This window comes from Aspergillus brasiliensis (assembly GCF_001889945.1).
Source record: "Aspergillus brasiliensis CBS 101740 unplaced genomic scaffold ASPBRscaffold_10, whole genome shotgun sequence".
NCBI classification, from domain to species: domain Eukaryota; kingdom Fungi; phylum Ascomycota; class Eurotiomycetes; order Eurotiales; family Aspergillaceae; genus Aspergillus; species Aspergillus brasiliensis.
Window position 1 is genome coordinate 1 of NW_027137451.1, and position 25,511 is coordinate 25,511.

At 47.5% G+C, this 25,511-nt stretch overlaps 12 protein-coding genes across 12 annotated transcripts; 5 read left to right on the plus strand and 7 right to left on the minus strand.

Moving 5' to 3' along the window:
- Positions 1-340: 340 nt before the first annotated feature.
- On the minus strand, positions 341-2,515 carry ASPBRDRAFT_156958 (U2 snRNP complex subunit CUS1). The gene is made up of 2 exons (XM_067619415.1): positions 2,308-2,515; positions 341-2,249 (listed from the first exon to the last, which is right to left on the minus strand). The coding sequence occupies exons 1-2, from the start codon at positions 2,356-2,358 to the stop codon at positions 666-668; spliced, it is 1,635 nt and encodes a 544-aa protein (XP_067476515.1). The 5' UTR covers positions 2,359-2,515; the 3' UTR covers positions 341-665.
- Positions 2,516-2,668: 153 nt separating this feature from the next.
- ASPBRDRAFT_45561 (mitochondrial 37S ribosomal protein mS33) lies at positions 2,669-3,515 on the minus strand. The gene is made up of 4 exons (XM_067625440.1): positions 3,458-3,515; positions 3,157-3,365; positions 3,056-3,105; positions 2,669-2,999 (listed from the first exon to the last, which is right to left on the minus strand). Exons 1-4 carry the CDS (start codon positions 3,494-3,496, stop codon positions 2,971-2,973), a joined length of 327 nt encoding a protein of 108 aa, XP_067476516.1. The 5' UTR covers positions 3,497-3,515; the 3' UTR covers positions 2,669-2,970.
- Positions 3,516-3,646: 131 nt separating this feature from the next.
- On the plus strand, positions 3,647-4,765 carry ASPBRDRAFT_197957 (ribonuclease III; the record flags this gene model as incomplete). The annotated part of the gene is made up of 2 exons (XM_067621155.1): positions 3,647-3,709; positions 3,758-4,765. 2 exons carry the CDS (start codon positions 3,647-3,649, stop codon positions 4,763-4,765), a joined length of 1,071 nt encoding a protein of 356 aa, XP_067476517.1.
- Positions 4,766-4,848: 83 nt separating this feature from the next.
- On the minus strand, positions 4,849-5,528 carry ASPBRDRAFT_270590 (uncharacterized protein). The gene is made up of 2 exons (XM_067622325.1): positions 5,329-5,528; positions 4,849-5,271 (listed from the first exon to the last, which is right to left on the minus strand). The coding sequence occupies exons 1-2, from the start codon at positions 5,374-5,376 to the stop codon at positions 4,933-4,935; spliced, it is 387 nt and encodes a 128-aa protein (XP_067476518.1). The 5' UTR covers positions 5,377-5,528; the 3' UTR covers positions 4,849-4,932.
- On the plus strand, positions 5,298-7,139 carry ASPBRDRAFT_45563 (uncharacterized protein). Its single transcript, XM_067625441.1, has 2 exons — positions 5,298-5,413; positions 5,461-7,139. Exons 1-2 carry the CDS (start codon positions 5,391-5,393, stop codon positions 7,025-7,027), a joined length of 1,590 nt encoding a protein of 529 aa, XP_067476519.1. The 5' UTR covers positions 5,298-5,390; the 3' UTR covers positions 7,028-7,139.
- A 300-nt stretch (positions 7,140-7,439) lies between these two features.
- Positions 7,440-7,760, minus strand: ASPBRDRAFT_32136 (uncharacterized protein; the record flags this gene model as incomplete). The annotated part of the gene is made up of 1 exon (XM_067622984.1): positions 7,440-7,760. The coding sequence occupies one exon, from the start codon at positions 7,758-7,760 to the stop codon at positions 7,440-7,442; it is 321 nt and encodes a 106-aa protein (XP_067476520.1).
- On the plus strand, positions 7,551-8,867 carry ASPBRDRAFT_45564 (uncharacterized protein). The gene is made up of 6 exons (XM_067625442.1): positions 7,551-7,791; positions 7,852-7,910; positions 7,961-8,027; positions 8,093-8,298; positions 8,346-8,596; positions 8,649-8,867. The coding sequence occupies exons 1-6, from the start codon at positions 7,770-7,772 to the stop codon at positions 8,683-8,685; spliced, it is 642 nt and encodes a 213-aa protein (XP_067476521.1). The 5' UTR covers positions 7,551-7,769; the 3' UTR covers positions 8,686-8,867.
- A 228-nt stretch (positions 8,868-9,095) lies between these two features.
- Positions 9,096-10,951, minus strand: ASPBRDRAFT_270685 (integrase zinc binding domain-containing protein). Its single transcript, XM_067622328.1, has 5 exons — positions 10,360-10,951; positions 10,179-10,301; positions 10,059-10,113; positions 9,855-9,994; positions 9,096-9,678 (listed from the first exon to the last, which is right to left on the minus strand). Exons 1-5 carry the CDS (start codon positions 10,827-10,829, stop codon positions 9,225-9,227), a joined length of 1,242 nt encoding a protein of 413 aa, XP_067476522.1. The 5' UTR covers positions 10,830-10,951; the 3' UTR covers positions 9,096-9,224.
- A 3,099-nt stretch (positions 10,952-14,050) lies between these two features.
- ASPBRDRAFT_270652 (uncharacterized protein) lies at positions 14,051-14,873 on the plus strand. The gene is made up of 3 exons (XM_067622327.1): positions 14,051-14,329; positions 14,409-14,538; positions 14,654-14,873. Exons 1-3 carry the CDS (start codon positions 14,163-14,165, stop codon positions 14,711-14,713), a joined length of 357 nt encoding a protein of 118 aa, XP_067476523.1. The 5' UTR covers positions 14,051-14,162; the 3' UTR covers positions 14,714-14,873.
- Positions 14,874-16,644: 1,771 nt separating this feature from the next.
- Positions 16,645-19,658, minus strand: ASPBRDRAFT_56972 (putative cytokinesis regulator (Byr4); the record flags this gene model as incomplete). Its single annotated transcript, XM_067627661.1, has 2 exons — positions 16,645-17,222; positions 17,270-19,658. The coding sequence occupies 2 exons, from the start codon at positions 19,656-19,658 to the stop codon at positions 16,645-16,647; spliced, it is 2,967 nt and encodes a 988-aa protein (XP_067476524.1).
- Positions 19,659-20,695: 1,037 nt separating this feature from the next.
- ASPBRDRAFT_45576 (uncharacterized protein) lies at positions 20,696-22,339 on the plus strand. Its single transcript, XM_067625443.1, has 4 exons — positions 20,696-21,061; positions 21,137-21,357; positions 21,408-21,714; positions 21,775-22,339. The coding sequence occupies exons 1-4, from the start codon at positions 20,899-20,901 to the stop codon at positions 22,233-22,235; spliced, it is 1,152 nt and encodes a 383-aa protein (XP_067476525.1). The 5' UTR covers positions 20,696-20,898; the 3' UTR covers positions 22,236-22,339.
- Positions 22,340-22,594: 255 nt separating this feature from the next.
- ASPBRDRAFT_131030 (putative NADH-ubiquinone oxidoreductase, subunit G) lies at positions 22,595-25,142 on the minus strand (the record flags this gene model as incomplete). The annotated part of the gene is made up of 7 exons (XM_067618289.1): positions 22,595-22,697; positions 22,756-24,637; positions 24,694-24,716; positions 24,769-24,783; positions 24,839-24,890; positions 24,946-24,969; positions 25,028-25,142. 7 exons carry the CDS (start codon positions 25,140-25,142, stop codon positions 22,595-22,597), a joined length of 2,214 nt encoding a protein of 737 aa, XP_067476526.1.
- Positions 25,143-25,511: the final 369 nt, after the last annotated feature.

A 25,511-nucleotide genomic window follows, 5' to 3' on the forward strand; every position in this document is an offset into this window, starting at 1 on the left:
TAAGTGGTGAGATACCACCTGCTCCCGTGTATACATGTCTATATAAGCAGGATTCTAGGGGTCCGCAGGTAGCTGCGGGTAATGATAGTCTTTTTGGCCTTGTGGTAGCAACTCCCCTAGGTTGTTCTCTGACAAATAAGATCTTGTCTAACTGTATAAAAAAATAAATGATAATATAAAATTAAATAAATAGAAATATTTTTATAATATAATAAATAATATAATACTAGTAATTCTAAAAATATTACTATGAAATTATATAAAAAATATTTGCTCTGTGTAGGTCTGTCTATGTATTTATAATAATACTCAAAAACAGTTGAAATCAATTTTTTTTTTCCTAGACATACTAATAATAATATTACTATATACTCGAATTTTATATTTAGACACACCTCAATACAGCTTGAGAAGTACACTTGATTAATATAATAAAGGCAAGACTCTCTGCTATCCTGCCGCTAGGGCCAGCATACATGCCTATAACCTATATAACCAGACCATTTATCGATCACCGAGACTGAAGTCATGGTAACCGCTCCTTTGAGACATGAGACAAGAGTCATACCATAATTACAGCAGTATTAATGCACGAAGAACTAGTAAGAGCCCAAATACCAAATAATCTCACCAGCAGGAAGAATTATTGCTATTTATTCATCTGCCTATTTGAGCCTCTTGCGGCTCTCATGCGCAATCATGTCGCTGAGATCCTCCTGGAAATCCCAGTTTGGGTTGCTTCGTTGTTTCTGGGATTCGTATAGCCTTTTTATATCTTCTCGATCAATGCCATCATTTGCATGCAGAGCATCCGGATCAACAGACACGTCAACATCTCCAGGCCTTTTGCGCTTCTTGCCACTGTCATCGGAGCCGAGCACAGGCAGAGTGTTTGAGGATGCACTCAGGTCATACGCCCTATCAGCACCGAAAAATCCTTGCACTTGCGTCTGTCTCTCTGGAATGACTTGGAAAGCGCTTCTTTGCCCCACAAATTCCTCGGTCTGAGTCCCCCTATAGTGCTTCCGTACATCGAACTCACCAGCGATATTCTCGGGACCCGTCACCTCAGATGGAACAGCAGAAGCCAAGCCACTGGGGGTCTCTATTCCACTTGGAGTCTGCACTCCTGCCTCAACAATATCATCATCACCATCATCATTATCTGCACTGTCTGCTTCTTCCTCTTCTTCGCTTTCCTCTTCTGACATATCAGGTTCTTGCAATTCTCCCCAGAGGTCCTTTTCAATGGGCTCGCCCTGTTGCACGGATTGTTGGGGTTGTAGCACACCGAATATATCGCCACCATACAAAGGTCTGTTATGCTCATCAACTGGCGGCTTTCCATAACCTCCAGGATGATACCCCCACATAGCGCCAGGAGGCGGGGGGGCGTTAAGACCTGGAATCTTCAGAGCCGGGTAAGAAGGGGGTGGTCCATATCGTTGTTGATTGATTAACCAAGGAGGAGGGGCGCCAGGTGGCATATTAAGCGCTTCTTTTAGCTCAGCACTCAACTCCCCTGGCCGGAGGTGTCTAAGATTGGTCTCGTATTCTTTTCCTTCGTAATAGACTTCGCCGTACCGCGTAAGCTCTGGCTTAGTCTGAAATCGGAAAAATGCCTCATATAGCTTTTGATAATCGATGTCCAATCTCCCCATTTTTGGCTGAACTCGCTCCCTCTGTTTCTGTTTCAATGTTGCCTGTTCCTGCTTTTCCAAGGCAGCATCGCGCATCTCCGAGATCCCAGTTTCCTGAATGAACTTGGGAAGAGCGAATGGCGGTTTCTCTATGCCTCTTTTAGAAGACAGATATTCCCGCTTCAGCGACCAATGCGAAGGCACAGGGACAACGTTGCGTTGTGCTTTTAAATGAACAAGCAATCGAGGATCAGGGGCTGATGTATCCGTCCACTCAACTATTTCAGGCCTTCGAACCATTGCTTTCAGCTCGGCGACAGAAAGCTTGTTTAATTCTTTTCGCTTCCTTTTCGATAAAGAAGATTCTTTTTCTTCCTCATCTGGTATTTCGTTATCATCGTCAAAGTAGATTTCTGGTTTCGGCGGTTCTTTCAATGCTGATTTCTCATCTTCAGCTTCGTCGAATTTTTCAGCAACATCCTTGTACATCTGCCATAATGGATCGGTAGGGTCCGGGGACACCGTGAGTTGTAGCTCTGTACTAGCAGCTTTGGGGATACTTGGCAATGTAGTTTCGTCAACCTGCGTGTTCGACTTCGTCTCGGTCGCCTTTATATAGACACGAGGAGTGAGTCATTGCCTAGATCAGGATTTGCACAGATCATACCTGGGATTTTAGGGCCTTTTTCCTAGCTCTCCTTAGCTGATTCTTGCCCATTTTCCTTGCGATCTGCTTGTAATGCGTCAAGTTTAGGTAGACAGAATGCTTTGTAAAATAAACTGTGCCCAATATTATTTTATGGTCTTAGTAGACAGAGCAACTAGGCTCGCGCAGTTTCTCGCGTTCTGTCGTAGATGTTATTAGATTGGAAGCCTCCTAGTGTATCTCTGCACTAGGTAGGCCGTTATGATAAGAGTCCCAATTAGCGGCCCTCCAGCCCAGTCATGTGATTTCACTGCCGACGGTTCGATTGATTGATTGGTCCTTTCACCTCACCTCCGGACAATCTCAAGTGCCATAAGTTGTCATGGAATTACTGTTTCCTTGCGATATGATAGCGTGAAGTATGTACCCACCGCTGACCTTTTTGACAATAAGCGCTTTTAGCTAAGGCGCAATACTTTGAAATTGTCACGTTCGAGCTACCTAAAGCTTATATCGTACAGACTCCGAATGTAATAAACAAGAACAGTAATAATAAATACGTGAAACCCCATAGGTCTGAAGGGAGCGATGATCCAACGGCCTGGATATAGGCCATAACGCACAGCATACTGAATAACCCCTTGTAATAACAATGTGAAATCAACATTAATTGCCACCAGAAATCTATTTCTTCTTTTTCGCCGACCGCGATTCTATGATCTTAAGTTAGAAAATCGTGCGAAAACCTCTTTTAGCTGTTGAGCCTTACCAGCAGCCGTTCTTTTCTTTTTGGGTCGGCCCTTCCCTCGTAACTTCGCACTATCTCAAGAAATAAGCTTATGTTAGGAATTACTCGCTCAAGGAACGTACATTTGAATTGCTTCCTCGCGATCATCCTCAGCCTCATCGAACATCGTTAGGCCCGAGCGGCTATACGTGTCCTGCAAATCGCGGAACGAAACCGTCTTTCTCGGGTACCATGCTGCAAGTGCCGGGCCACGCAGGCGCTGTCGTAAAATCTTGTTTCCCAAGCGCAGCCTCTCGGGATTAAAATTCAGTGAGAAGATTCGACATTGGACCTGGCCGGAGTGATACGGATTAGCCTAGCCTGGGCAGCAGGAGAAGATAGCTAAAAGGAAGCTTATCACAGCTAAGCCGCTCTGTTAAATACCTTGGCAAGATCAAGCAGTCTGCTGTACGGCGCCGCCATTGTCGACACGGCTTGTTCGGGTGGATAATGTTAGGGTAGCGATGGCGGAGTTTCTGTTCAGGTACGACTAGCACATAAAATCACGTGACATTGCGACTTTCGTACTTGACATCTGAGTCAAGATCTAAAATTATCTACACTGTGACCATTATGTGCTCGAAACGAAAATCAGTATTCTCGCTACCTCCGGATAGCGAAAGAAAGAAAGTAAAGGTAGGCACATATGCTCGTTTGTCTCAGCGTACACTGACAATATGGAAGTACGACGATGATTTGCAGCGACCGAAAGATTCAACTTCCTCCACAGACAGCCGGCAAAACAAAGAGAACAATGTCGTGCTACTCAGGACATTGCTTCACGGCATTATACACAGCCATGACACCTCTCAAACCCACGGATCCCAGCCTGACGCGGATATCTTGACGGCAGCTACCGAGCTCGACGCTGCCTTAGAACGCGCAACAGGCGCCATAACGTCTACTACCAAATGTTCTAAGGACGTTGCACTGCCGCTAGAGACATCTGAAGCAAATGTGGAATGTCACTTGCCCACCTTACCTCCAATATTGGATGACATGCTTGAGAGGGCAGTTTTTACTCACCCAGGTGTGAGCAACAACACCGGACCTACTTATGATCGGCTCGAGGTGCTCGGAGATGCATATATAGAACTTATCTCTACGAAGCTCATCTGGGACAGATTCCGGGATATTCCTTCCGGTCGAATATCTCAAATACGCGAAATACTTGTAAAGAATGAGACTTTATCTGGTTATGCGTCCATGTACGGACTCGACAGCAGGGCTTCCGTACCTCCGGATTATCGAAAGCAACCCAAAAGGTGGCTAAAAACCAAGGCAGACATATTCGAGGCTTATGTAGCTGCCGTTGTCCTGTCAGATGCAGGCAATGGTTATCGTGTGGCCGAGGAATGGCTAAGACAACTGTGGTCCCCGAAGCTTGAAAAGCTCGGAAAGCCAAAGTCCGCTTTGCATGCCAAAGAAGAACTTGCAAAGAAGATCATGGGCAAGGGGATCAAACTTGATTACATCGACGAACGCCCTCCTGCTCAGCGCGGCAGGGGATTGCAAACGTATTTTATCGGGGTATACCTCACTGGCTGGGGTTGGACTCGCGAGCACCTTGGCTCTGGCCAAGGTTCTAATAAAGCAATTGCAGGAAACGAGGCTGCCGAACAGGCCTTGTTAAATGAACCTCTAATCAACAAGATCATGGAAGCTAAGAAAGCACATCTAGCTCAAAGATAGTCTGCTCAACGGGCATATGTGACTTAGTCCATCAACTAATCAAGAGATTTGAGTTACATATTGATTTTGTTATTATGCTGCCTCATTATGAATTCATGAACTAGCTCTAGTGTCCGGAGCTTGCCCTGACCACCTGACTCTTGAATCATTGTCGAGAACTGCAATGTTCACCAGCGAAATCGAAAGACTCTTACACTGACATTTCGGTGGGACGTTGGCTTGATAGGTAAGTAGCGGTTATGAGACTGGAGTGAGTGAGTTGCTTTGCAAACTCTGAAGGTGACCTCGTTAAAACTGTATAGGCTTAGTAAGGGCAAGCGGTATTGTTTGGTGACCCCCTGTGCAGTTTCAAGTACCATGATCTTCCTCCCCCATAGACTCAGTACGCTAGACGATACATAAAGTAGTACTATGCGCAACGTAGCATCTCCATCCGCGATCAGTGGAGAGATTGCTGGGTAAGCACGTGACAGTGGATACCCGTTCACCACCGTACGGGATCCGAACTACTTCGTTCAGCATATGCCATTCTCCCGGGTTGGAACACCATAGACGAAACTTACAGCCTGGACCAAGAGAAGACTACCGAGCACGCTGCATCTTAACTTCATCCGTACAAAAGGAGATGGACTGGGATCGCAGTAGAAGGTTAGTTCAAGCTGTCACCTCGCCTGGTAGTGGCTAAAAGCGAATAGATTTGATGATCTCCGTGGCGGAGAGAGTTACCGTCCTGGTGGTCCTCGCACTTATTTACGACGCAGCAGATCCCCCCCACGAGTGCGTTCTCCTCGTCTTGTCGCGGATACATGGGTTCCATCACATGGTCGGACGTATGGCCGTGTGCGTAGTCGCTCACCACCGGCCCCAAGACGTCGCGTCTCACGCAGTCCATCGTTCTACAGGGGGGAAGTCGGAATGAGTACCTATACAAAGCCGTGTCCATCACCAAGGCGGTTCTCACCTAGACGCGGCGAGGTAAGGAATCGGTCGCCTCACCAGGCTTCGTGGCGGCCAAGGTCTCCCTATGGCGAGAGCCGCCAGCGTGATATCTCGTGGGGTCGGAATAACCAAAAACGCCCCCGAGATCTTTCGCCTCGCAGCCATGACTACAGGTTTTCCAGGCGAGAGCGGAATCAACCTTCTGGCGATCTATATACGAAGCCTGACATTTCATTGCGGGATAGTGGCAGCCGTGCACCACTTACCCATAGATCCAGGAGTCCTTTCCATGGAGGACGCAGAGAACGTCACTTAGAGATTCCCTTAAACAAGAAGCGGCGATCGGCATCTCCTAAGAATGCATCACCCATGCGTACCTCCGCATCTGGCTCTCTTCCAAATTCAAGGCGTTCGTCTCCTTTCACGGAAAGACTTAATTTAATCCCATCCAACGCTCCAAGCCGGTCGCCAATTCATCAAAACCCTCCTCGATGTCTCTCGAGGACTTCAAATCAGTCATCCTCTCGAGAAGAGCGAGCCCACTCGCTCAGTCGCAAGCCCGCACCCGAGGAACCGGGGCATAGATCGCCAGCGCCAGAAAGGCCTACAGGCACTGGGCAAGTCTTTGGAAGCGTCGGGTCACAGCAGCGAGTATCTGGATTAATTGCTGGTCAACCAGATACAGACCAACCTCGCAACGTTCCAGTACAACCAAAAGCATACGGCCACATGTTACAGGGCCAAATACCACCGTCTGGCCCATCGCATGGGTCCAAAGTAATGTTGCAGAATCGTGGATCGAATATTTCGTTACTGTCTGCTCCAACACGTCCACGCGGCGGTCCAAGTTTCAAAGAGTCGTCCTGGACAGCGTCCCCAGTCCGCCGTGGGCCTGCGTCTACCGGACTCCACGGTTCCCCACCGACTGGTCCGCGCAGTAGTCTTATGTCAACAGGTCCTGGCGTCGACTTGCCCCGCCCCCATCCCAGCAGACAAGGTAGCGTCACCGCGTCTTCCTATCCCTCTCGTATTTCGAGACACCCTAGTCACCTTGCGGGCCTTCGCCAGATCATACCCGAAGGCAAAGTCATTGCATCCTCGCTTGATATTGCCATAGAAAAACGACTGTCTCAGTTAGAAACAGATAAAGACAGACTTTTCGAACAGATTGCGGACAGTCAGAAGCTGAGGCGGATTGGGATTCGAGATTGGGATAGGCTTGACAGGGAAAGTTCTATCTGTGCTCTGAAGAGTGAACTGGCTGAAGGACATTTGCAACGTATAGCTGATGGTGAAGGCGTCCATGTTGGTGCGATGTTCTGAGATCGGGTTAAGGCAGATTGTTATGAAATGCCAGTTATTGCGGTCTCAACTAGTAGTGGAACAAATAGAGAATCTATATCAATCTTATCAATTTTCACACACCTCGTGATCCACAGCATCCTACAATGTATTTGAGATCTTATCTTGTGCGAGAAGTTGCAAATTTGTCTTTGTGATAATATGGAGTACGGTCCACAAACCCGCACCAGTGAACAGTTCCTGAATAGATCCTCTCGTTGTATGCGGGTTAACAGAGTACTACAACCATAAGTGTGATGGTTGTCTTCCCTTTTATTTGTTTCTTTCCCTTTAGTTATGGTCTGAGGGGTGGGTTCATACTTAGTGCTCAGTCTTTACCTGATCTAGTTAGAATCCATTCACATGGAGTAGGCGTTCGGTAACCTAAGACAGATCAAGGTTCAAAGTAGTTAGCTGCTGCTGCAAGTAGCCAGGTACCGTGGACCCTGCCCGCTGTCCCTGTTGGTGGCTTCATTTGTATTACGGCATCACACATGATGTGGGGCGCTCCTTGTGGCGCATACACTTGAGGCTTCGTGTCAACATCTAGGCATATTTCAGTACCGCTAGCAGAACAATTGCAATTGACCACTGGAGAGCTAGCTTCGTCATAAGCATTCCCATGGCTGATTTTTATTAAAAACCCTTTATTGGACTCAACAACCCTTTGAAACCCTGAGTTACGTGCCCGAGATCTTGAGGTGTTTTCACTCATTCTGCCATAATGAACATCTTCAGGTTGTTAGGTGAGTCTTGTCTGTTCGCTCTCAGTTGATTTGACACACTATGCTAATTTTACGAACAAGCCGACTTTTCCCATCTTGCGTCCATATTCATACTATTGCATAAGATGAAATCTTCAAGTGTATGCTGTCATCATACTGGGCTCTTGAAGTTCTGTCTAACTGGATCTAGAGTTGTTCGGGACTTTCATTCAAGTCCCAGGCGCTATATTTGATGGTTTTTGTGACGCGCTATCTTGGTAAGCTTCGCAGGCTCAACACTCGGCTATATAGGTGTGCCTCTCTGACTGGCTTCTGCTTTCAGACTTGTTCTGGGCCTTCACGGACTCCTTTTACAATACGACTTTCAAAATCTTGTTCATCGGCTCTTCGGCTTATATCATTTACCTTATGCTCAACGACTACAAGCCAACACATGATCCCAACACTGATACTTTCAAAGTACAGTATCTTCTCGGGTTCAGTGCTTTACTAGCTGTCCTTTTCCCGCACGATTATAGCGTCTCAGAGGTAAATACCCTGGAAGGACCTTGTCACATCTCATCTGATGTTTTTAGATTCTCTGGACGTTCTCTATATGGCTCGAGTCCGTTGCTATCTTGCCTCAGCTCTTCATGCTTCAGCGCACTGGGGAGGCAGACACCATAACGACACATTACCTTTTCGCTTTGGGATTATATCGCGCCCTTTACATCCCCAATTGGATTTATCGCTATTTTGCAGAAAATCACTTTCAGCCTATCCCTGTCGTGGCCGGTATCATCCAGACACTATTATATTCTGATTTCTTTTATATCTACTATACAAAGTGAGTGTCGACAAGAGCCCTCTATCAGTCAGGAGCGCTAACCATCATATAGGGTTATGAAAGGGAAGAAGTTTTCATTGCCTGTTTAAACAATTCGGCGTATATGGTGCCTGTCTTCGTCAAACGATGTTGCGAGTTTCGAGGAGGATAGCCGACTGTTCAGTTCTGCGGGGAGAAGATTATGTCTCCAGTTAGGACTAAATGTTCACTGTTGTTCAGCAGCTGGTACCTTGGTCGAAGTAGCTAACATCCAGCAAACTGAACTGGGTCGGTACGTGTTATTGTCTTGTTCGATCACTGCGAAGGGGACAAGCCGTTTAGCATTTTGATAACTATAGTCTCGAATACGGTCTAGCCCAATATGATGCATTTCTCATTCTCTCACAAAACCCACGCTGACATTCATTTCGGGCAAATGTAGCAATGTCGAACCCCCGCATTGGAGAGACCTCCAGTATACGTTCTTGGTTCAATTAGGACAGTTTGTTGGAAAATTAAGGGATAGTAGTGTATGAATAGTTGTGCATATGGCGATCATGAGAAAGTCAGGACACACTATACCACCATCCCGAATCAAGTTGTAGCTCGCATGGGTCAAACAACAGGGAAATATGAATCCCCGCTTTTTTTAGAAATCCCTATGGCTGGACGGCCCATGCGTGGAAGGGTAGCCCGCATTGTAGCTAACTTGGGATGATGATACCGGCATATCTCCATGAAACGACTCCAGGGTGCCTGAGAGTGTACTTGGCAGATGGCCCATCGTTCCCCCATTGAAGGAGCGTGCATGGCCTGCGCTGATGGCTTGCCTCTCCTGTAGAGACCGTTGACTGTCTAACCAAGTGCCATGGCTGCTAAGTTGGGTGAAGTAGTCCGACTGCGGTCTTTCCAGAGCAAGCTGTCCATTGAGAGCTGAATCACGTCTTGACATAGGCGGTGATGGTAGCTTTGGTGAACGGGAAAGCACATCTAGGCGAGGGGAGCTTCTCCTGGAACTCGGAGGCGTCAAGCGCGGACCTCCTCGACGCACTTGGCAGGTTGGACATATCTTAACAAAGCGTGAAATAAGTTCCTTCGGAACCCTTCACTGACGGTTAACTTGTGACTTTTGGAGAGTGGAGAGAGACTTGATGAGGCCGAACGGTGATAAGAAAAAAAAAAAAGAAAAAAATTAGGCAAGGCCAGATAGAGTAGGAATTAAAATCTTCTGACTTTCCAAATACCAGAATTGGAAACTGAGTTGGGAATTTGCACTTACCATGAATAAATCTGTCTAACTCGGGCTGAGGTCTTGTCTCTCCCTCCATGTTGGCATTGTTGATGTGCCCTAGTGAGTATCTTGAAGAGTTTCTCCCGAATAGCCACTGGTTTGCCCTCATGGCAGATCATTTTCATGCACTTGAAAAATAAACACCTAAGGTTAGCACCCCAAGGGTTTTATGGGTTTGGATTGTAGACGAACATCTGATGTGCCGGTACCGACTGTTTGGAGCTTGAACATCTTCTTTACCCAGAAGCTAGATTGGCGCAAATTTAGTCCCAAGGAAAGTGATCATATATGGCTTGCAATGGGGCAAATTACCGGAACTGGGCTGACTCTACAGCCGTGTCTTTGGGATCCATCAGCACCGTTCTGATATTGCGTGCTCTTTTGGCGTGGATCAAAGCCTTATCCTGTTTCTTGACGGAAAGGTCGTCGACGTAGCTGTCAGACCAATGAGCATGGAGACATTGTAAGTTCAATGTGAACGGGTTTATCCTACCTCTTCATTAACTGATCAAATTCCCGTACATTGGGAAAGCCGTCCAGTGGAGGGATGACTGGTTCAGATAGCATTGAATTCTCATTCTGCGAATCCTGGCTTTCAATTTCTGCCTCGCTGAATGCATCACGAAGTGGGAGTAACCCCGGTGACTGAAGGTAACGTGACTGATGCATATACTGGATATGATGCTGAAGAGGTACATGATCAGGTGTTGATGGGACCGAATGTCCCGGTGAATGGTGTGGTGACAGATGGTGAGTGCTGGACGTGATGCCAGAATGGCTATATGGTGAACCAAAATGTGATGCATAGGCACTGAATGATTGCTGCTGGAAAGGATATGATCCTGAATCATTTACCCCGAAGTCATGACTGTCCCCGTGACCGTACGGAACAGGTAGGGCAAGTTGGTGGCTCACAATGTAGCTGTCAGAGCCATCGTGATTGCGCCTTGGGTAACCACTCATGTTGAGTATGTCTGCCGCAGTGTCAGAGATACTTTTAATCTCTATAGACGGGGAGAACTTGGATTGCAGTTACACTCGGAGAAAGACCGTATAACTGAGCTCCTAGTGGACTAAGTGCTTTTTCTGCGTTCACTACCCTTGCAACTTTACCGAGCTCAAAGTAAGAGACCGGATGGAAGAAGATTGTTGCCCCGGATTAGGGCTAAGGGAACGGGAAAGACTAGTCAAGACAGAAAGGGAAGATGCTAAGAAGTTCGATAGCCTGGCAGACTACTGTGACTTGACGATAGTAGAAAAGTAGGGCCAACGATGTCAAGCCAAAGTGGGTACAAAGTGGTAGTTAAAAAGGTGCAGCGGACAGAGCTTGGACCAGATCCTCCAGGAAGCCTCAGTACGGTCAGTATAGGATGCGCTGGTACGATATGCACAAGACCAAGGCATAGTATTTGACAGGGATGCAAGGTCAACCATTCTGCGATCCTGCAGCAATTAAGAAACACCAAATAATCCTTGAACTTTGCAAATTGCTTCTTTCTCCAAGCATGAGTATCATGCATACCCACAGAGGGTGACCAGGATAGACGAAGCGAGCTGCAAGATGAATTATATATGTAAGGGAGCATGGAAGAAATGGTAATGGAGTATTTTGGATTCAAGCACGAGAAAACAGCCCCACTGCAAGATATGATAGCAGGAGAGTCATCAAAAGAGAAAGGAAGAGGAAATGAGAATGGACAGCTGTGGTTAGCAGCGGTGGAACCGACAGGGATCAGGCATCATAACGCGAAGGTGAGGGGTATGAAAGAAGAGGAAAAAAAAAAAAAAGAAATGTGGAGAGAGTGGTTTTCGAGGAATAGGAAATTTTGAGGAAAATGACAAAGGAAAAGAGAAAAAAAAAAAAAAAAAAAAAAAAAAAAAAAAAAAAAAAAAAAAAAAAAAAAAAAAAAAAAAAAAAAAGAAAAAGAAAAAAGAAAAAAGAAAAGAAAAAGAAAAAGGGAAAAAGCAAAGTTGAAATACTCAATAATTAACAATTGATTATATTTAAGGCATGAAGGAGGTGAGATAGGAGAAGCAGTAAGACTATTCGTTGATGTCTAGGTAATCGAGAGACCTGGCCAGAAGAATAATGATAATCATCGAGATGGAATTAGATAGACCAAGAGATAATGACTTAAAGGGGGGAGGGGAAATAGCCAGATTCAAATTGGAAGCTACAAGCAACAAGCAACAAAAGAGCATTTCCCTCTCTTGAGTATGCCGTCTAGCGGAGTAGACAGGCTCGTTTCTGCGTCAGACAAGGCGTCAGTTTGATGTCAGCATATGATCAACCCTAAGTAGAACTCACGACTTGAACAGGGATATCTTGTCCGTACCCCAGGGATCTTACTCGAAGTGAAAGACACTGTGTCCTCAGTTAGTATTTCTCCCATACAAGGTCATGGCATTATGAGCTGCCGTATGATGGAGCAGGTGCTTTACAGTTACCAACCATATCACGGCCGGCCAATAGGGATGATTAATGCAGCTCTTGCAGTACGCGAGTCCCACATGTAGGACGGAAAAATCAAGAGCTGATGCTGCGTCCAGTTGGTGGAAGCAAGAAACTGAATTATTTCTCGATAAGTGAGTCCTGGTTTCGTGTGCAAATATAACTGAAGCAATGCCTGAATATCATGTAATATCATGTTAGTGAAACCATCACTGATGTCCAAGGCAGGCACGGCAAGAAGATAATGGTAAAGACCACGATCAAGCAGAGAAGATTGCAGTGGCTGTGCTGGCCCATCACAGAGGCAGTCCATAGACCACTTGCCTAGTCTCATTGGCTGCCCTTCAGATACTTCTGAATTGTTGTGAAGACTGAGGTTGACAACGTCATAAGTAACATCGTCAGCGCAGTCGCCGCCAACGTCGTCGGTACTCGATTGGGCGACAGCTGGCACTCTTGAAACCATCCTGCTGTTTCTTCACGTTGACAAATCTCCTTTCCTTTCTCTTGTTGAGTAACATCCGGATACGAAGGTACATAGATACCTGGGTACGTACCTATCCACTTGTAGATGTGTTAATGTATGTATGAGCTGGCAACTGACTCTGCTTCACACCAATTTCCTTTTCCCAACGCAATACGCCCAGTGTGCGATCACCAGCTTTTGGGCGCTTAGGACCAACAGGGCATGTAGGAACTCTGAACTAAACGAGGGAATAGCATTTCTCTACATAATTCGTACCTAGTTTGTTCTAAAGAATTGATTGCGAGAAACCGACCATTAACAATGACAGGGAAGAAAGGAAAGTGGTGCTGGGGAAGACAACAAACTAATCTACAAGCCCCAGAGGAGTATCTGGGGTTGCAAAGGCCACGATTGTCCTTCAAACTTCGGTTCAGCGATGGGCATTGGGTGTATAACCGGTGACCACGACTAGGTCCTACCTGAGACATATACCTAACTACCTCTGGGTTGTTGTGGACAGATATTTTTAGGCTTGTGTAGATCGCCTAACAACAACAATCCTGAGCAGGGAGGACATAAGGAAAGAGTGAGAGCAAAAAGAAAAGAAAATAAAAAATAGTCAAGGAAGGGGTGGGGAATTAAGGAGGGACCGTTAGAGGCTGGTAGATAGACAGGTATTGGCGCTGTCTACACCTGGAGTTGTGTAGGTACTGTGATCAACATGCCCCTTAAAGAGAGAAGTCCAATTAGAAGCAATAGATGGATGGTGTCAATCAAACATGTTCTGGTAGTCAGTCACATGAGCAGGATCGTAAATCTCGCTCATTAACCCTATTCAGGTTTGCGGTAAATCAAACCTCTAGAGAGATAAGAGGAGGGAAACGGAGAACGCTACTTGGCAGAGATACGGTTTTCTCTAAGCACAGATAGAAAGTAATTACCAGAGCGCCTCTTCTATCATCAGTCTGGCTTGACTCGGGGTCATCCAGGCGAGCTGGGACCGAACTAGGAGTAGGTATGTGTTCATCACAGGGGTAGTACCTCCTGTGGTAAGATTGGGTGGAATGAATGCTTCACTATACCAGGTAGCTCGTATTATGTATCTGTCGCCCCTACTACCCACCCCCATGCAAGTACCCGGAGTTGCCTGCATGCAATACTGTGTTCATCCAGTTTGACATTTGGTACACTGCGTAACCCTTGCGGGTGTCGACATTGTATATGAGAGTCTGCTCCTTGGGTTGAGAATTGCAGAAACCACATAGATTAGGGCACATTATAATCTTCATGTTTCTTCCTGCTTTCTGATGATTCCCCTAATTGTATACTTTACATTTGCAATGGGGAATTCCCTCTTCACTGCCCATGTCCAGCATCAATGATCATTGTGCGAGGAGCAGGTTCGCTCCAAATCACTATTCCTTGTCCTTGGCTAGCCTTTGACCGAATCCCTACTTACATTCGGTTCCTCTTGGGTCTTACGGATGGCTCAAACAAGCAGGGATGTGCCCTGGAGCCTGTACCCATGAAGCTTACATACAGCCTGTAGGCGCCGCCACTGAACTTACAACTGCCTTAGCCCCATGTATATACAGTAAGAAGTTAGGTAGCTGACTGCTGCTAGGCTGGGATACCTGTACGCTTACTACTACTGGGTGATCCTGGCCTTCTGGGGATCCAAGGGTATTCGTATGCTACATATGGTGTTGGGCACGGGCACAATAACTACATGGGATTGCATGTTAGTCAGGCCGGTATGTGATACTTGAGCTTGGAAATATATTCTATGCATAGCATTAGATGCTGTTGTCATGCACATTTCATTTTCGCTTCTGACCTGTGATTTATTACTTCCTGAATGGACAATAGTACCTCATCAAAATCGTTCCAAAATGTGTTGTGATTGGCATGAGATTCATTGATCCATAGCATCCATACATCATCCCTATCCCATACGAACCAACCGGCAAGAGAGATTATCGCTAGTAGCTATCATCACGGCCATGGCTGTAGGTTTACCGGACCTTTTCTGTGCGCATACATCTTAATAGCTGATTCTTTTCGATAGTGGAGCTTCATAACCTAAGCCCGCAGCTTCTTCCTGTTTCCTCCGCCTCGTATCTACACTCCAACAACAACGAACATCGGCTTTCCTCCCTTCTGCCCTCTGCTGGCAGCTCGGGTATTTTCTGCTGACTCAAAGTATCTGGGTTGGCAGCCAAGAATAGCCTCCTATTCATTGAGTAATATGTCTTGTGACATGTATAGTGCGTTGGTATACAAGGTCCAGAACACCTGCAGGTTGCCTCAGTGTCCTGGAAAGGAACTAAGTAGCTGCGCGGTGGAAGAGGAAGGGATGGAATCTACCTACGTGAGATATTCCATGACCCGTTCGTTTCTAAAATTGAAAATTGGACGACGCAATAATGAGAGTCGGAATCTGGCATGTTCGCCCTCCCAATGGAGGGATATAGTCGAAGGGCACCATCTTGTGCAGGCTGGACGGTGGCGGATCTTAGACTGTGGATAATATCGAACATAAATGCCCCCATTAGATCTGCGCAATAGACAATATCATTAGCGACCTGAACGTTCCCATTTATCCGGGTTGCCTAAACCGTCTTGAAGATACTGAACGGTGCTTATGTACATGACACGGAACCCAGAGGCAGAGAGTATATCCTCTAATTGCACAGAGGTTTAGCCCGCAAAGGGCCAATAATGCTGAGACGTATTAGCCGAGCCCACCAATGAATCAGTAGCTGTTTCAAACGGATCCTGACATACCGACTCTCGGACCTTTGCAGACTATTTTGTTGCTGGCTCAGGGCATGTGCTACTACATACGAACAATCCGTGACTCCTAGGGATGCGGGGGTTGGGCTCGAAAAACCTTTGCATCATGATTAGAACTGTCAGGGCCCATAAGAAACAGAAGCTTATGATCTAATAAGATACGTGAGTAGGGCCCTGACGCGAAAGAAAGTCTGCCAAGTAGCTGTGATTGCAACTGGTATGTCTCAGTCAAGCCTGGATTCTACGGCTGTACCGCGAATTCCTGTTAGGTGTACGCAGCCATGAAGGTTTTGGGATGATGCTCTTTTCCCAATCTATAACATGGATATATATGTTAGTATAGGGGAGTTAGATCTCGTAACTATGTGGAATGAATCACTCCAAGCATCTCTGATATTTGAGACCATCTCTGTCTGCCTTATTGTCCAGCCCTAACATGCCAAGCAGGATCTCGTATTTTGGAAAATACCCGGCCCATGTAGGTAGGTATCGTAAAGTAAATATTATTAGCCATGCTGACCACATTAGCCCATGGTCAATCCGCAGATATTATTCTAGGTGGGCTTAGCATGTGTATGACACAATGAACCTCGCAACAATCCACATTTTATAGAGGGGCGAGGCGCTACGGTGGTTGACAGCTTTGACTTGATATGTGATACAACATCCTGGGTCCAAGCACCCTCGCCAATAGCTTAATGCTCTTCGAATCAAGGCTACATTTGCGGGTTCTCCCTAACATTTACAGTAGGTTTCACATCAACATTGATCAGTTATTATACATATCCGAGAAATTCATCTGTCCATCAATGTTGTGGTAGTAAGTTACATACACCAATAGGTTCATAAAAGCCAAAGCAAACCGCACCTCTTTAAGTCATAGTCTCGTAGAATAATCATGAGTTCTTCCCTTTTTGCCACCATTTGCCATCGAAAGCTGGCACAGAAGTGCCAAGGTTGAAGTGCAGAGACCAATAGAAGCTGCATCGATGCAACAGCAGCGGCCCTTCACCACTTCTTTGTTACCTTCGCCCCCCTGTTCCTGTGCGCCACTCGCGACCAAATCATGTGCGGTCAAGATTCTGTGTGCTGAGCGTGCTATTGAATCTCACCAGATCCCGAATAGCCCATCTCCAGCCGTCCCCGAACCTCCCTCGATCATGAGTGGTCCATCTATCGACCTTGCGCCTCCACTTCTCTTCTTCTGCACGCTGGCGCCTGATAAATTCCGGGCCCACGTCAAACTCTTCCGTTATAGGCCATTCGTCCGATGAATCTTCGTAGCTGCGGTCATCACTGCTGGCCGCAAGACCGAACTCATCATAGACGCCCGACATTCGTCCACCCGCAGTACTTGATGGCTCTTTCAGGTCGTCTAGACCCGCAAAGACATCATCTTCGTCTTGAATAGCGACCAGCCCATCCTTCCCCGGTTGTAGTGGCGCCAACTTGAGCCAGCACATACGTTGTGGATCAAACACCATTCCACCGACGACTTGCACATTCTTCATCGCACCTATGTTCGTGATAAGAGCAGGGGTTGGCTTTGGTGACTTAGGGGACATGGTGTCAAAGTCTTGCACCAGATTTTCATTCCCTTCCCAGCAGAAAGAATTAGGATTATACCGCATGCCGTTGAGAGCTAGAGATGTCAGCATTTTTCATATCACGTAATGGAGCTAAACTTACATTTGGGCTCTTGCACGCCCGTACCCATGGGTTTGATTAGTTGTGGTTTGGAGACAGGCACTGGCGTGGCTTTGCCTTTCCTGCTCCGGATTGTTGCAGAGGTAGAAGGTACTCGCGAGACATTTGTAGGCTTCCAATTCATCCCAAGGGGAGCAAGCGGGTGATTGTCGCGGTTCTTTGGCGTATTCGTTAACGATGCAATGCGCTGCTCTCGTGCGTTCCTCGAAGCGTTCGTGTCCCGTGCGAATCTCGGCGTGACACTGTTTAGCCTGATCGTAGCGTTAGGTGTGGCTTGTTCGCGGGCGGCATCTGCCTTTGCTGGATTAGACTGGCTGTGGCTTAGTTTCCCCCTAAGTGTTCTCGGAACACCTCGCCCTGAAGGATGTTTCACGAATCTCTTCTCTGCGGAGGAAGATGTGGGCAGGTCGTCAAACAGTGCCAATTCAGAACCATCACCAAAATTACGCCGTCGAGTAGGCCGCGTAAGAGTTCTTTTGCTTGCAGCGACTAGTGTCTCTGGACTTGACTCGTTGATACTCTTACCTACTGTATCCTGGCGAGTAGATCGCGGCAGTCGAGTTCCGTGTCCTTGGGGATTCGAGGCATCATTGGGACTATCTGAACTGGACCGACGATTGTATCGATGATTTTTGACGCTGGCATGATGCGACTGCTTATCCGAGGCTCCGGCAGGAAGGAATGGCGCCTGAGGTTTACGGGCGAAAGACTTTGCATCACTTCCTATCCGGTCAACAGGAGTCTTCGGTCGGGTGGTGTGGTATCTAGACACGTCCGAACCATCTTGAAGGATAGGCAGACTTTGAATGTTTGAAATAGCCTGATGCATATTTCGTAACGTTGGCATTGAGCGCTTGGTCCTTAGCAGTTGCCTTCCCGAAATTGCACGTTCACTAGCAATGATATCACTCGATACACCGGTTCCCATGAGCCGTCGATTAGGGGTTAAAGGTATCTGAGACGTGGCAGTATACCCAGGAAGGCTTGAGACGGAAGACTGTGACGAATGACCCCCAGCCCGGCGCTGCGATGACCGAAACCTTGACAAAGGAGCACCGCTTTCCGACACCGTCTCAAGGTGTGTCGAATGAGGACGCTCGTGTCCTGAAAGGCGTGGAATTCGAGTCTTTGGGGAAACTGCCGTGTTCGTAAATGTGATCGTGGTTGTTGAGTGCCGCGCTGGACTTTTGGGAACTTCCGTTTTACACTTGACATTGGGGTTTATCGACAGCCTGCGAGAATCAAATACTTCACCATTGTTGATTTCAAGGCCGGAAAAAAAGTCATCAGTAACGAGTGCTGCTTGGTTGATTGAAGGCCGTTCTAACCGTATGTCGTCACTGGGCGATTCTTTCCGCTTCCTCAAGGACGCTTCAAAGTCAAGCGGGCCTTCTGGGATTATGAGGCCATCAAGGCCCTCATCTTCGCTCTCAACAGTGAGACAACTCGATGAACTTGGGCTGACAACGGAAACCGAAGAGCTTGGATTTGATGGATGATCTCTTGCAGTGCCCCCAAACCGTACTCCAATACTGCCTTCTGACCAATCCACATCGATATCGTCGGGAGCAGGACCTGCGGTTTCCACTATTGTCTTTCTAGGTGAGAGTCGGAGCAGAATGTCATCCGCCGGCAACTCGAAATCATCTTCGAAATTGTCAGCGGAATCCCGGCCTCTCTCAGGGGTCGGACCATCGATAAGCGTTGCTCTGTCTGGTGACCGAGGCCTAGCAATTTTGATCGTAGGAACGTCTTGAGTATCGAGGAGTCCGCTATCTTGTGGTGAGCTAGAAGTGATAGCAAGAGCTGACTGAAGGCGTGTTGAGACCTCGCTATCCCAGAAAGACGGGGCGGAGGTTTTGGTCGGGCTTGCGGCAGCGGAATTAATTTGTCGAAGAGATTCAGGGAAACAAGTATTAAGCGAACGCTTTAACTCAAGGGCACCGTCGGGACCTGGAAATTCAACATCGTCCGACCAGTCGTCGACAATATCCTTCCGCTGCTTTTTGTGTCCGAGACGTTTAATGGTGCCTCCAATGAGCGCCGACCGAGGGACGTTCGTAGGCAAAGGTATCCCAACGTTTTTGGCAGAAGCAATAGCTTCTTCGGTGATGATTTCGTCATTGTCCAACAGCTGAACTTGCCAATCCTCATCCCCTCCTGCGTTGGAATCAATGTCGGAACGTCCTGAGCGACGCGACGAGATCGAATCTCGATGCCCCGACCGACGCACTGACGAGGTCGTTACAGATGTAGCTGTTGATGCGGCCCGTAGTTGGATATCCTCGTAGCATTGTAGATCATCGTCATCGTCCCAGCACTCGATTGTTTCTTCCTCACTGTGGCGTACCTCTAGAGTGAATGGGGCCATATTCTCGCACTATATTGTCATATGCTCATGTAGGAGATCGAGGATCTTCGGGACTCTAGGTAGCAGATTGAAAGCACACGAGCGCTGAGATTCGGCTGCCAAGGGAAAGCAAAGTCATTCCGTGCTTGATGAGACAGGTCAGATTGATTATGAGTCAATTACTCGAATCGGATAGACGACATATGATCGTGTATTGGCAATCAAACAACAGCGATAGCGTTAAAGGGCGTGAGAACGAAGCCTGATGGTGTTCCAAAAAGGGGAAACTCGACTGTGGAGTCGCTATCTATATGGGCGGGAGGTCGCCCTATGTTGAAGCCAAGCAGGTAGAGTCGCATGTAACTCTCAAAGCCAGCAGAATATAGACAGGTTGATCAGCGTGAGGCCAGGAACCGTGCTCACGGACTCGCTAGAGCATCGGCGCGTGATGAGCGGAAGTTAGAAGGGGGAGGGAACGAAGGTGAGGAACGCAATCTGCGAGATATGGACAAGGGAAAAGCATGGGATGAATCTAAGGCCGAAACAAGAGCGCAATGGCACCAGATGGCGGTCCTTCACGAACAATCACGCAGCCAGCTACCAAGCCTCGTCTGTATGACAAAAATGATAAGCTGATGCCATGGGGAAAGAAAGTACGGCAAGGAAAAGGGCGGAGGGGCTTGGCTGAGACTGACGGCAATGTCGTCGAGAACAGTACTCTTGCCTTGGACCAAAGATGGAGTTAGTTTGATCGGTCTCTTCCCTTTCTATTGGATATTGCTTCTTAGATAGTAACAAGTTGCTACCCACCCAACATTCGCTAGTCCCTTTATTAGCTCTGCATGGGTTATAGTTGGACTACTAGTTGATTATTTGTTGCTGGGATACTCTCAATGGTGATCCACACAGTCGGCCGATCGCAGCAACTGAACAGAGGCCCAGTACCACAGATTCACCGAGTCGACTTGGTGCTGCTTTACACCACTGCAGGTACCAAGTCTAGCTCAGGATCAAAGTCGTTTGCCGTCGCAATATTGACTAGTAATCTTGCCAGCGTTGTTGAAGTTACACATTACGAGTCCGAAAGCTTGCTCTTCATAAATCGGATTTCGTGCCTAAAGCCTCTAGTTACAACGTCTCCAGGCAACAACCCACCCTTTGCTAGGCAGCCTAGACAGATCACGATTTCCTCATTATAAAAACTAAGAGATAATATATTTACACTGCATCACGACCCGTGCTTATCTAAACCCACTGCAATATGTCTCCTAGGTCTGAACATGGGTCACTGCCTCGGATTCTACGTGTCCCCAGATCCGATGAGCCCGACAATTATGTGCTGCTCCATGTCGCGCGTACCAGTTCGGCTGCGCTAGACTTGAATCTCACTGCAACAGAAGGAGAATATCCGTATAATGGGATCGGTATGAAGCGTGCATGATACTGTTCCCTTTGTCTGTCCCTTCTTTAAAGGTTGTGATATACTAAGTAAGTCACAGTAGTGCGACAGGCTCGTGCGCAGAGTCATCGTTCTAAGAGTTACCAGGGAACTGATGACGACTGGGCTCTTGTTTTGCTGCGTGCCTTGGGTCAGCTAGAGACCAATGCAGATGAACCAGAGCTGCTATCTGGTGTTGAATTATCAGCTAGCATCAAGCAACTGGGTAGGCAGGGCAATCAGCTGGTCCTCACCATTCGCCGGAGGATCCAAACTATAACTGTAATCCCCAACGCCAGCAAGTGTAATGATGTGTTGCTGATGATTAACAGCAAAGACTCGGTTCTATAGCTCTCAAACAAGATGACGAACAAGCTATCCATCTCTTTGACTGGTCCGCTGTTGCCGTTGCCAGAGCTGATATGCTTGAGCAGCGTTTATCAAGATTGCAACAGCACAATCGAGAAGCCGAGAGTACCATCGAGCAGCTCAATAAACAAATCGAAGATTTCACCAATGCCAAAAGCCACCATGAAGAACAGATTATGACGAATTTTACGCAAATTCTAAATCAAAAGAAGCTCAAAATTCGTAATCAGCAACGTTTGTTGGCATCGGCGAATATTGATATGGACGATGGTAAGGTTATACTCCTGGCTTTAAATGGCAGTAGCTGATACTGGAGTAATTAACATATAGCTAGTAAAGATCGGGCTGCTTCATCAGAAGTTGGGGCTCGGGTCAGGAGCCTGAAGCATGCGAAACGTCCCATCGTGGAAACGAGCGATGACGATGCTGAAAGCAACAATGGCTTGGAGAGGTTGGATCAGACCAAGCATCAATCTAGCCCAGGAAGAATGACAGATACGGATGACGAACCAAATTCCACCCCGCAGCCAATGGAGGATGCAGATCTGAATGACACCACTGATGAAGATCCATCCACAGCGTCCGACGTCGATCAGGAAGAAAGAGAACAGAGAAATAAGGAAGGAGAACCTCACCATCCACCTAAGATGCAAAGACAGTCACCTCCACCCCGCAGGGAGCTCCCGTTCACCAGAGGGTCGGTATCAAGGAGAGACACCGTACGAGACCTACAGCATAAGCAAGACAATGCCGAAGAAAGCGCTGGGGAGACAGACGATGATGAGCTATAATTGTATAGGCAGAGGGAGTTATTCTTGTGCACCAATGAATATGTACCCAATTATTTACTGGTCTACAATCTATGATATCTGTGACTTGATCTAAACAATACCTCCTTTGAATAGGCTATCTCTAGAAGTATACGACCTCGTCAAGCCTCCTAAGCTTATTTTGAACTTATATACAAATTCATCACTAGTGACGCAACCTGACCCATCTCAAGAGATTAACTGCCAGGAATAATGAAACCAACAGCAGTACGCATTACTAGGAGAAATGAACAAAAGAAAATGATGTTTAGGTGTTACAACGACAACGCCTAGACCTATAATAAGGATAAACCGGGAGATCAGAACTACAAATGTTAATCTTAGCCATACAGAGCCTGGGGCGACATCTCTCCAGCAGCCATGAAGTTGGTTTCGGGATTACCCGTAGCCTTGGCTGCTGAGCAGCGGGCCATCGTAGGTGAGCTATTATATAGTTAGAGATGCCTCCTTATAGAGAAGTATGGGTATTGCTTCTACATACCTTCGAGAGATGGAGTCAGTGAAGTAGAAGTCTTCAATGACACGCTTGAAAGGCGCTCCAGTTGGCTGTGTGCCCTTGTTCTGATCAACCAACTGAACCTTGCTAAGGGAGCCCAGGGAAGTGGACTCAACGACGTCATATCGACGCATCACAGGGCTAATCTCTTCCATGCGATCACGGAGAGCTTCAATGTCATCGTACGGCAGAGGAACGTTGAGAAACTCGCTGGTGGCACGGATAATTTTCCAGTCATCACGTGCTGCACCAGGCAACGAAGTTGCTGCCCGAGTAACTTGAACACGGCCCTCTGTGTTGATGTAGGTGCCTGACTTCTCAGTGTAGGCTGCACCAGGCAGGACAACATCAGCAAGCTGAGCGCCTCGGTCACCATGGTGTCCTTGGTAGACAACGAACGCATCGCTTGGGATTTCAGTCGTAGTGACCTCATCAGCACCCAGCAGCCAGACCATCTTAGGCTTGGTCTGGGAGACTTCGGGAGACGGTGTGGTAAAGCCAATCTCATAGGCCGCAGCACGAGATGCTGCGCGCTGGAGAACGTTGTAACCTTGCCATTCCGGGGTGTTGAAGTTGTTGCCATGCTTCTCAACAAAGCTGCCGACCGTTTCAAAAATCGCTTTCGCGTCTTGATGTTCAGCCGCAGCACTACCGACAATGATCATTGGGCGTTTAGCAGAAGCAAGCTTCTCTCCAAACTGTCCAGAAAGAGCAGCCTTAAGAGCGTTGACGTCGGACCCAAGATGTTCGAAGTCGAAAGTGCTGTCGAATGATTCCCCAACAAGACCAATCTCCAGATCCGAGCGCAGGTATTGCTTACGAATGCGTGCGTTGAGGACAGAGGCCTCATGGCGAGGGTTGGTAGCGACAAGGAGAATAGCATCAGCCTCTTCGATCCCGTAGACCTTGGAGTTAAATAGGTAGTTCGAGCGAACGTCAACACCGTGGGCAATAGGCAAGCTGCCACCCGGCTGATCCAAAGCGAGGTTATCGGATCCAAGCTTGTTAGCCAGGTCTTTCATGGCAACAAGCGACTCGGCATCTGCAAGGTGTCCCGCAATAGCCTTGAATTCATTCTCTTTCAGCTGCAGGTTTTGCTGGGCGGAGGATATCTCGGTCAGGGCCTGCTCCCAAGTAGCCGGAACGAACTTGCCCTCTCGGCGAATCAAAGGTGTCGTAAGTCGCTGAGTCTTCAGACCGTCACACGCGAACCGAGATTTATCATTGATCCATTCCTCGTTGATGTCGTCGTTGAGTCTTGGGATTACACGCATAACTTCCATGCCTCGGCTATCAATCCGGATGTTCGAGCCCAAAGCGTCATGCACGTCAATGGATTCCGTGTGTTTCAACTCCCAAGGACGAGCACGGAAAGCATAAGGCTTCGAAGTGAGAGCACCAACAGGGCAAAGATCAATGACATTGCCGGAGAGCTCCGAATCAAGGTTCTTCTCCAAATAAGTACCGATCTGCATGTCGTTTCCTCTGCCACTGGTTCCCAATTCAGGAGCACCAGCAACATCGTTCATGAATCGAACACATCGAGTGCAGTGGATGCATCTGTTCATAGACGTCTTGACAAGGGGTCCAATATTCTTGTCCTCAACTGCGCGCTTGCCGCCAACTTCATGGAAACGTCCACGGTCGGCGCCGTACCTCATTGACTGGTCTTGCAGGTCACACTCGCCTCCCTGATCACAGACCGGACAATCAAGAGGGTGATTGGCCAGAAGGAATTCCATGACACCCTCCCTAGCTTTGTGTACAAGTGGTGAATTCGTCTTAACATTCATACCCGGCTGCACAGGCCAAGCACATGATGCCACAGGTTTGGGCGCCCGTTCGACCTCGACTAGACACATACGGCCTAATAAAAATGATTAGTAGGCTCCTCAATAACCCCTATGAGAACGATAGACATACAATTTCCTGCAATCAAGAGCTTCCTGTGATCCGATTAGTATTCAAAACAATGGCATCGGGCAGTCTAGACCATACTCATGATAACAGTATCTGCCAATTGTCGTTAGCTATGTTTTACAAGAGTTATATGTATGGGTCGATGTACCTGGGAACCGTGGCGCCTGCCTTCTCGCAAGCCTGAATGAGAGCGGAGCCAGCTTTAAGCCATGTAAGCAAGATGGTAGGAAGCCATGAATTGAGACGCGGAATCACCTTCGACTGAAACTTTCTTCCCATCTAGATACGAAAGAGGTCAGCAAAGTTACAAAAGTTGAGTGAGAAGCCTGTAGCCTACCAATTGTGAGTTCAACCTCAGCGGAGCGAGGGATTGTCGTCGCGAAAGTCCTGGGGTAGTTGACCTTGGGAACCCGGACGAGCCGGGCGGCCGCACGAGATAACTGCGGCCGCATACTGTGAATAGAATCAAATGTGAGAGGATAAAGTAGACTTGAGTAGCGAGCGCAATGGATGTTATCTGGAGGCGCCAGTGGAAGTCTATAGTGCTGGGTGATTCTTGATGGGAGGAGCACTTTTGGCTTGGTTTGGATTCTGCCAGCCATGAGCCGGGGCGTCACTCGCAAATTGCCGCCTGCGGATTGGTTCGGCTATTCGGAAGATATATTAGTCCGCACTGCTCCCTTTTCTTTCTTAATAAGCCCTTCCGGCGCTATTTTCTTTCCTCTTTTCTCTTTTTCTACCATAACTCATTCACGGGCATGATTTATTGTAGGTGGCAGGGTTCTTCATTTCCCTTCCTCCTCTGCAACATGACCCAAGAA

Bases quoted from the DNA above. Each gene is read 5' to 3' on its own strand.
- ASPBRDRAFT_156958 (XM_067619415.1), bottom strand. From the start codon at position 2,358: ATGGGCAAGAATCAGCTAAGGAGAGCTAGGAAAAAGGCCCTAAAATCC. The intron at 2,250-2,307 runs GTATGATCTGTG...GTCTATATAAAG, and splicing joins AAAAGGCCCTAAAATCCCAG to GCGACCGAGACGAAGTCGAA.
- ASPBRDRAFT_45561 (XM_067625440.1), bottom strand. From the start codon at position 3,496: ATGGCGGCGCCGTACAGCAGACTGCTTGATCTTGCCAAG. The intron at 3,366-3,457 runs GTATTTAACAGA...CACTCCGGCCAG, and splicing joins GACTGCTTGATCTTGCCAAG to GTCCAATGTCGAATCTTCTC. The intron at 3,106-3,156 runs GTACGTTCCTTG...TTCTTGAGATAG, and splicing joins CGCGAGGAAGCAATTCAAAT to TGCGAAGTTACGAGGGAAGG.
- ASPBRDRAFT_270590 (XM_067622325.1), bottom strand. From the start codon at position 5,376: ATGAAGTTAAGATGCAGCGTGCTCGGTAGTCTTCTCTTGGTCCAGGCT. The intron at 5,272-5,328 runs GTAAGTTTCGTC...TGAACGAAGTAG, and splicing joins GTCTTCTCTTGGTCCAGGCT to TTCGGATCCCGTACGGTGGT.
- ASPBRDRAFT_45563 (XM_067625441.1), top strand. From the start codon at position 5,391: ATGGACTGGGATCGCAGTAGAAG. The intron at 5,414-5,460 runs GTTAGTTCAAGC...AAAAGCGAATAG, and splicing joins GACTGGGATCGCAGTAGAAG to ATTTGATGATCTCCGTGGCG.
- ASPBRDRAFT_45564 (XM_067625442.1), top strand. From the start codon at position 7,770: ATGAACATCTTCAGGTTGTTAG. The intron at 8,299-8,345 runs GTAAATACCCTG...TGATGTTTTTAG, and splicing joins ACGATTATAGCGTCTCAGAG to ATTCTCTGGACGTTCTCTAT. The intron at 8,597-8,648 runs GTGAGTGTCGAC...ACCATCATATAG, and splicing joins TTTTATATCTACTATACAAA to GGTTATGAAAGGGAAGAAGT.
- ASPBRDRAFT_270685 (XM_067622328.1), bottom strand. From the start codon at position 10,829: ATGAGTGGTTACCCAAGGCGCAATCACGATGGCTCTGACAGCTACATT. The intron at 10,114-10,178 runs GTAATTTGCCCC...GCGCCAATCTAG, and splicing joins GTAGAGTCAGCCCAGTTCCG to CTTCTGGGTAAAGAAGATGT. The intron at 9,679-9,854 runs GTAAGTGCAAAT...CCGTCAGTGAAG, and splicing joins GTTAGACAGATTTATTCATG to GGTTCCGAAGGAACTTATTT.
- ASPBRDRAFT_270652 (XM_067622327.1), top strand. From the start codon at position 14,163: ATGATCATTGTGCGAGGAGCAGGTTCGCTCCAAATCACTATTCCTTGT. The intron at 14,330-14,408 runs GTAGGCGCCGCC...GACTGCTGCTAG, and splicing joins ATGAAGCTTACATACAGCCT to GCTGGGATACCTGTACGCTT. The intron at 14,539-14,653 runs GTATGTGATACT...AATGGACAATAG, and splicing joins ATTGCATGTTAGTCAGGCCG to TACCTCATCAAAATCGTTCC.
- ASPBRDRAFT_45576 (XM_067625443.1), top strand. From the start codon at position 20,899: ATGTCTCCTAGGTCTGAACATGGGTCACTGCCTCGGATTCTACGTGTC. The intron at 21,358-21,407 runs GTAATCCCCAAC...GATGATTAACAG, and splicing joins GGAGGATCCAAACTATAACT to CAAAGACTCGGTTCTATAGC. The intron at 21,715-21,774 runs GTAAGGTTATAC...ATTAACATATAG, and splicing joins GAATATTGATATGGACGATG to CTAGTAAAGATCGGGCTGCT.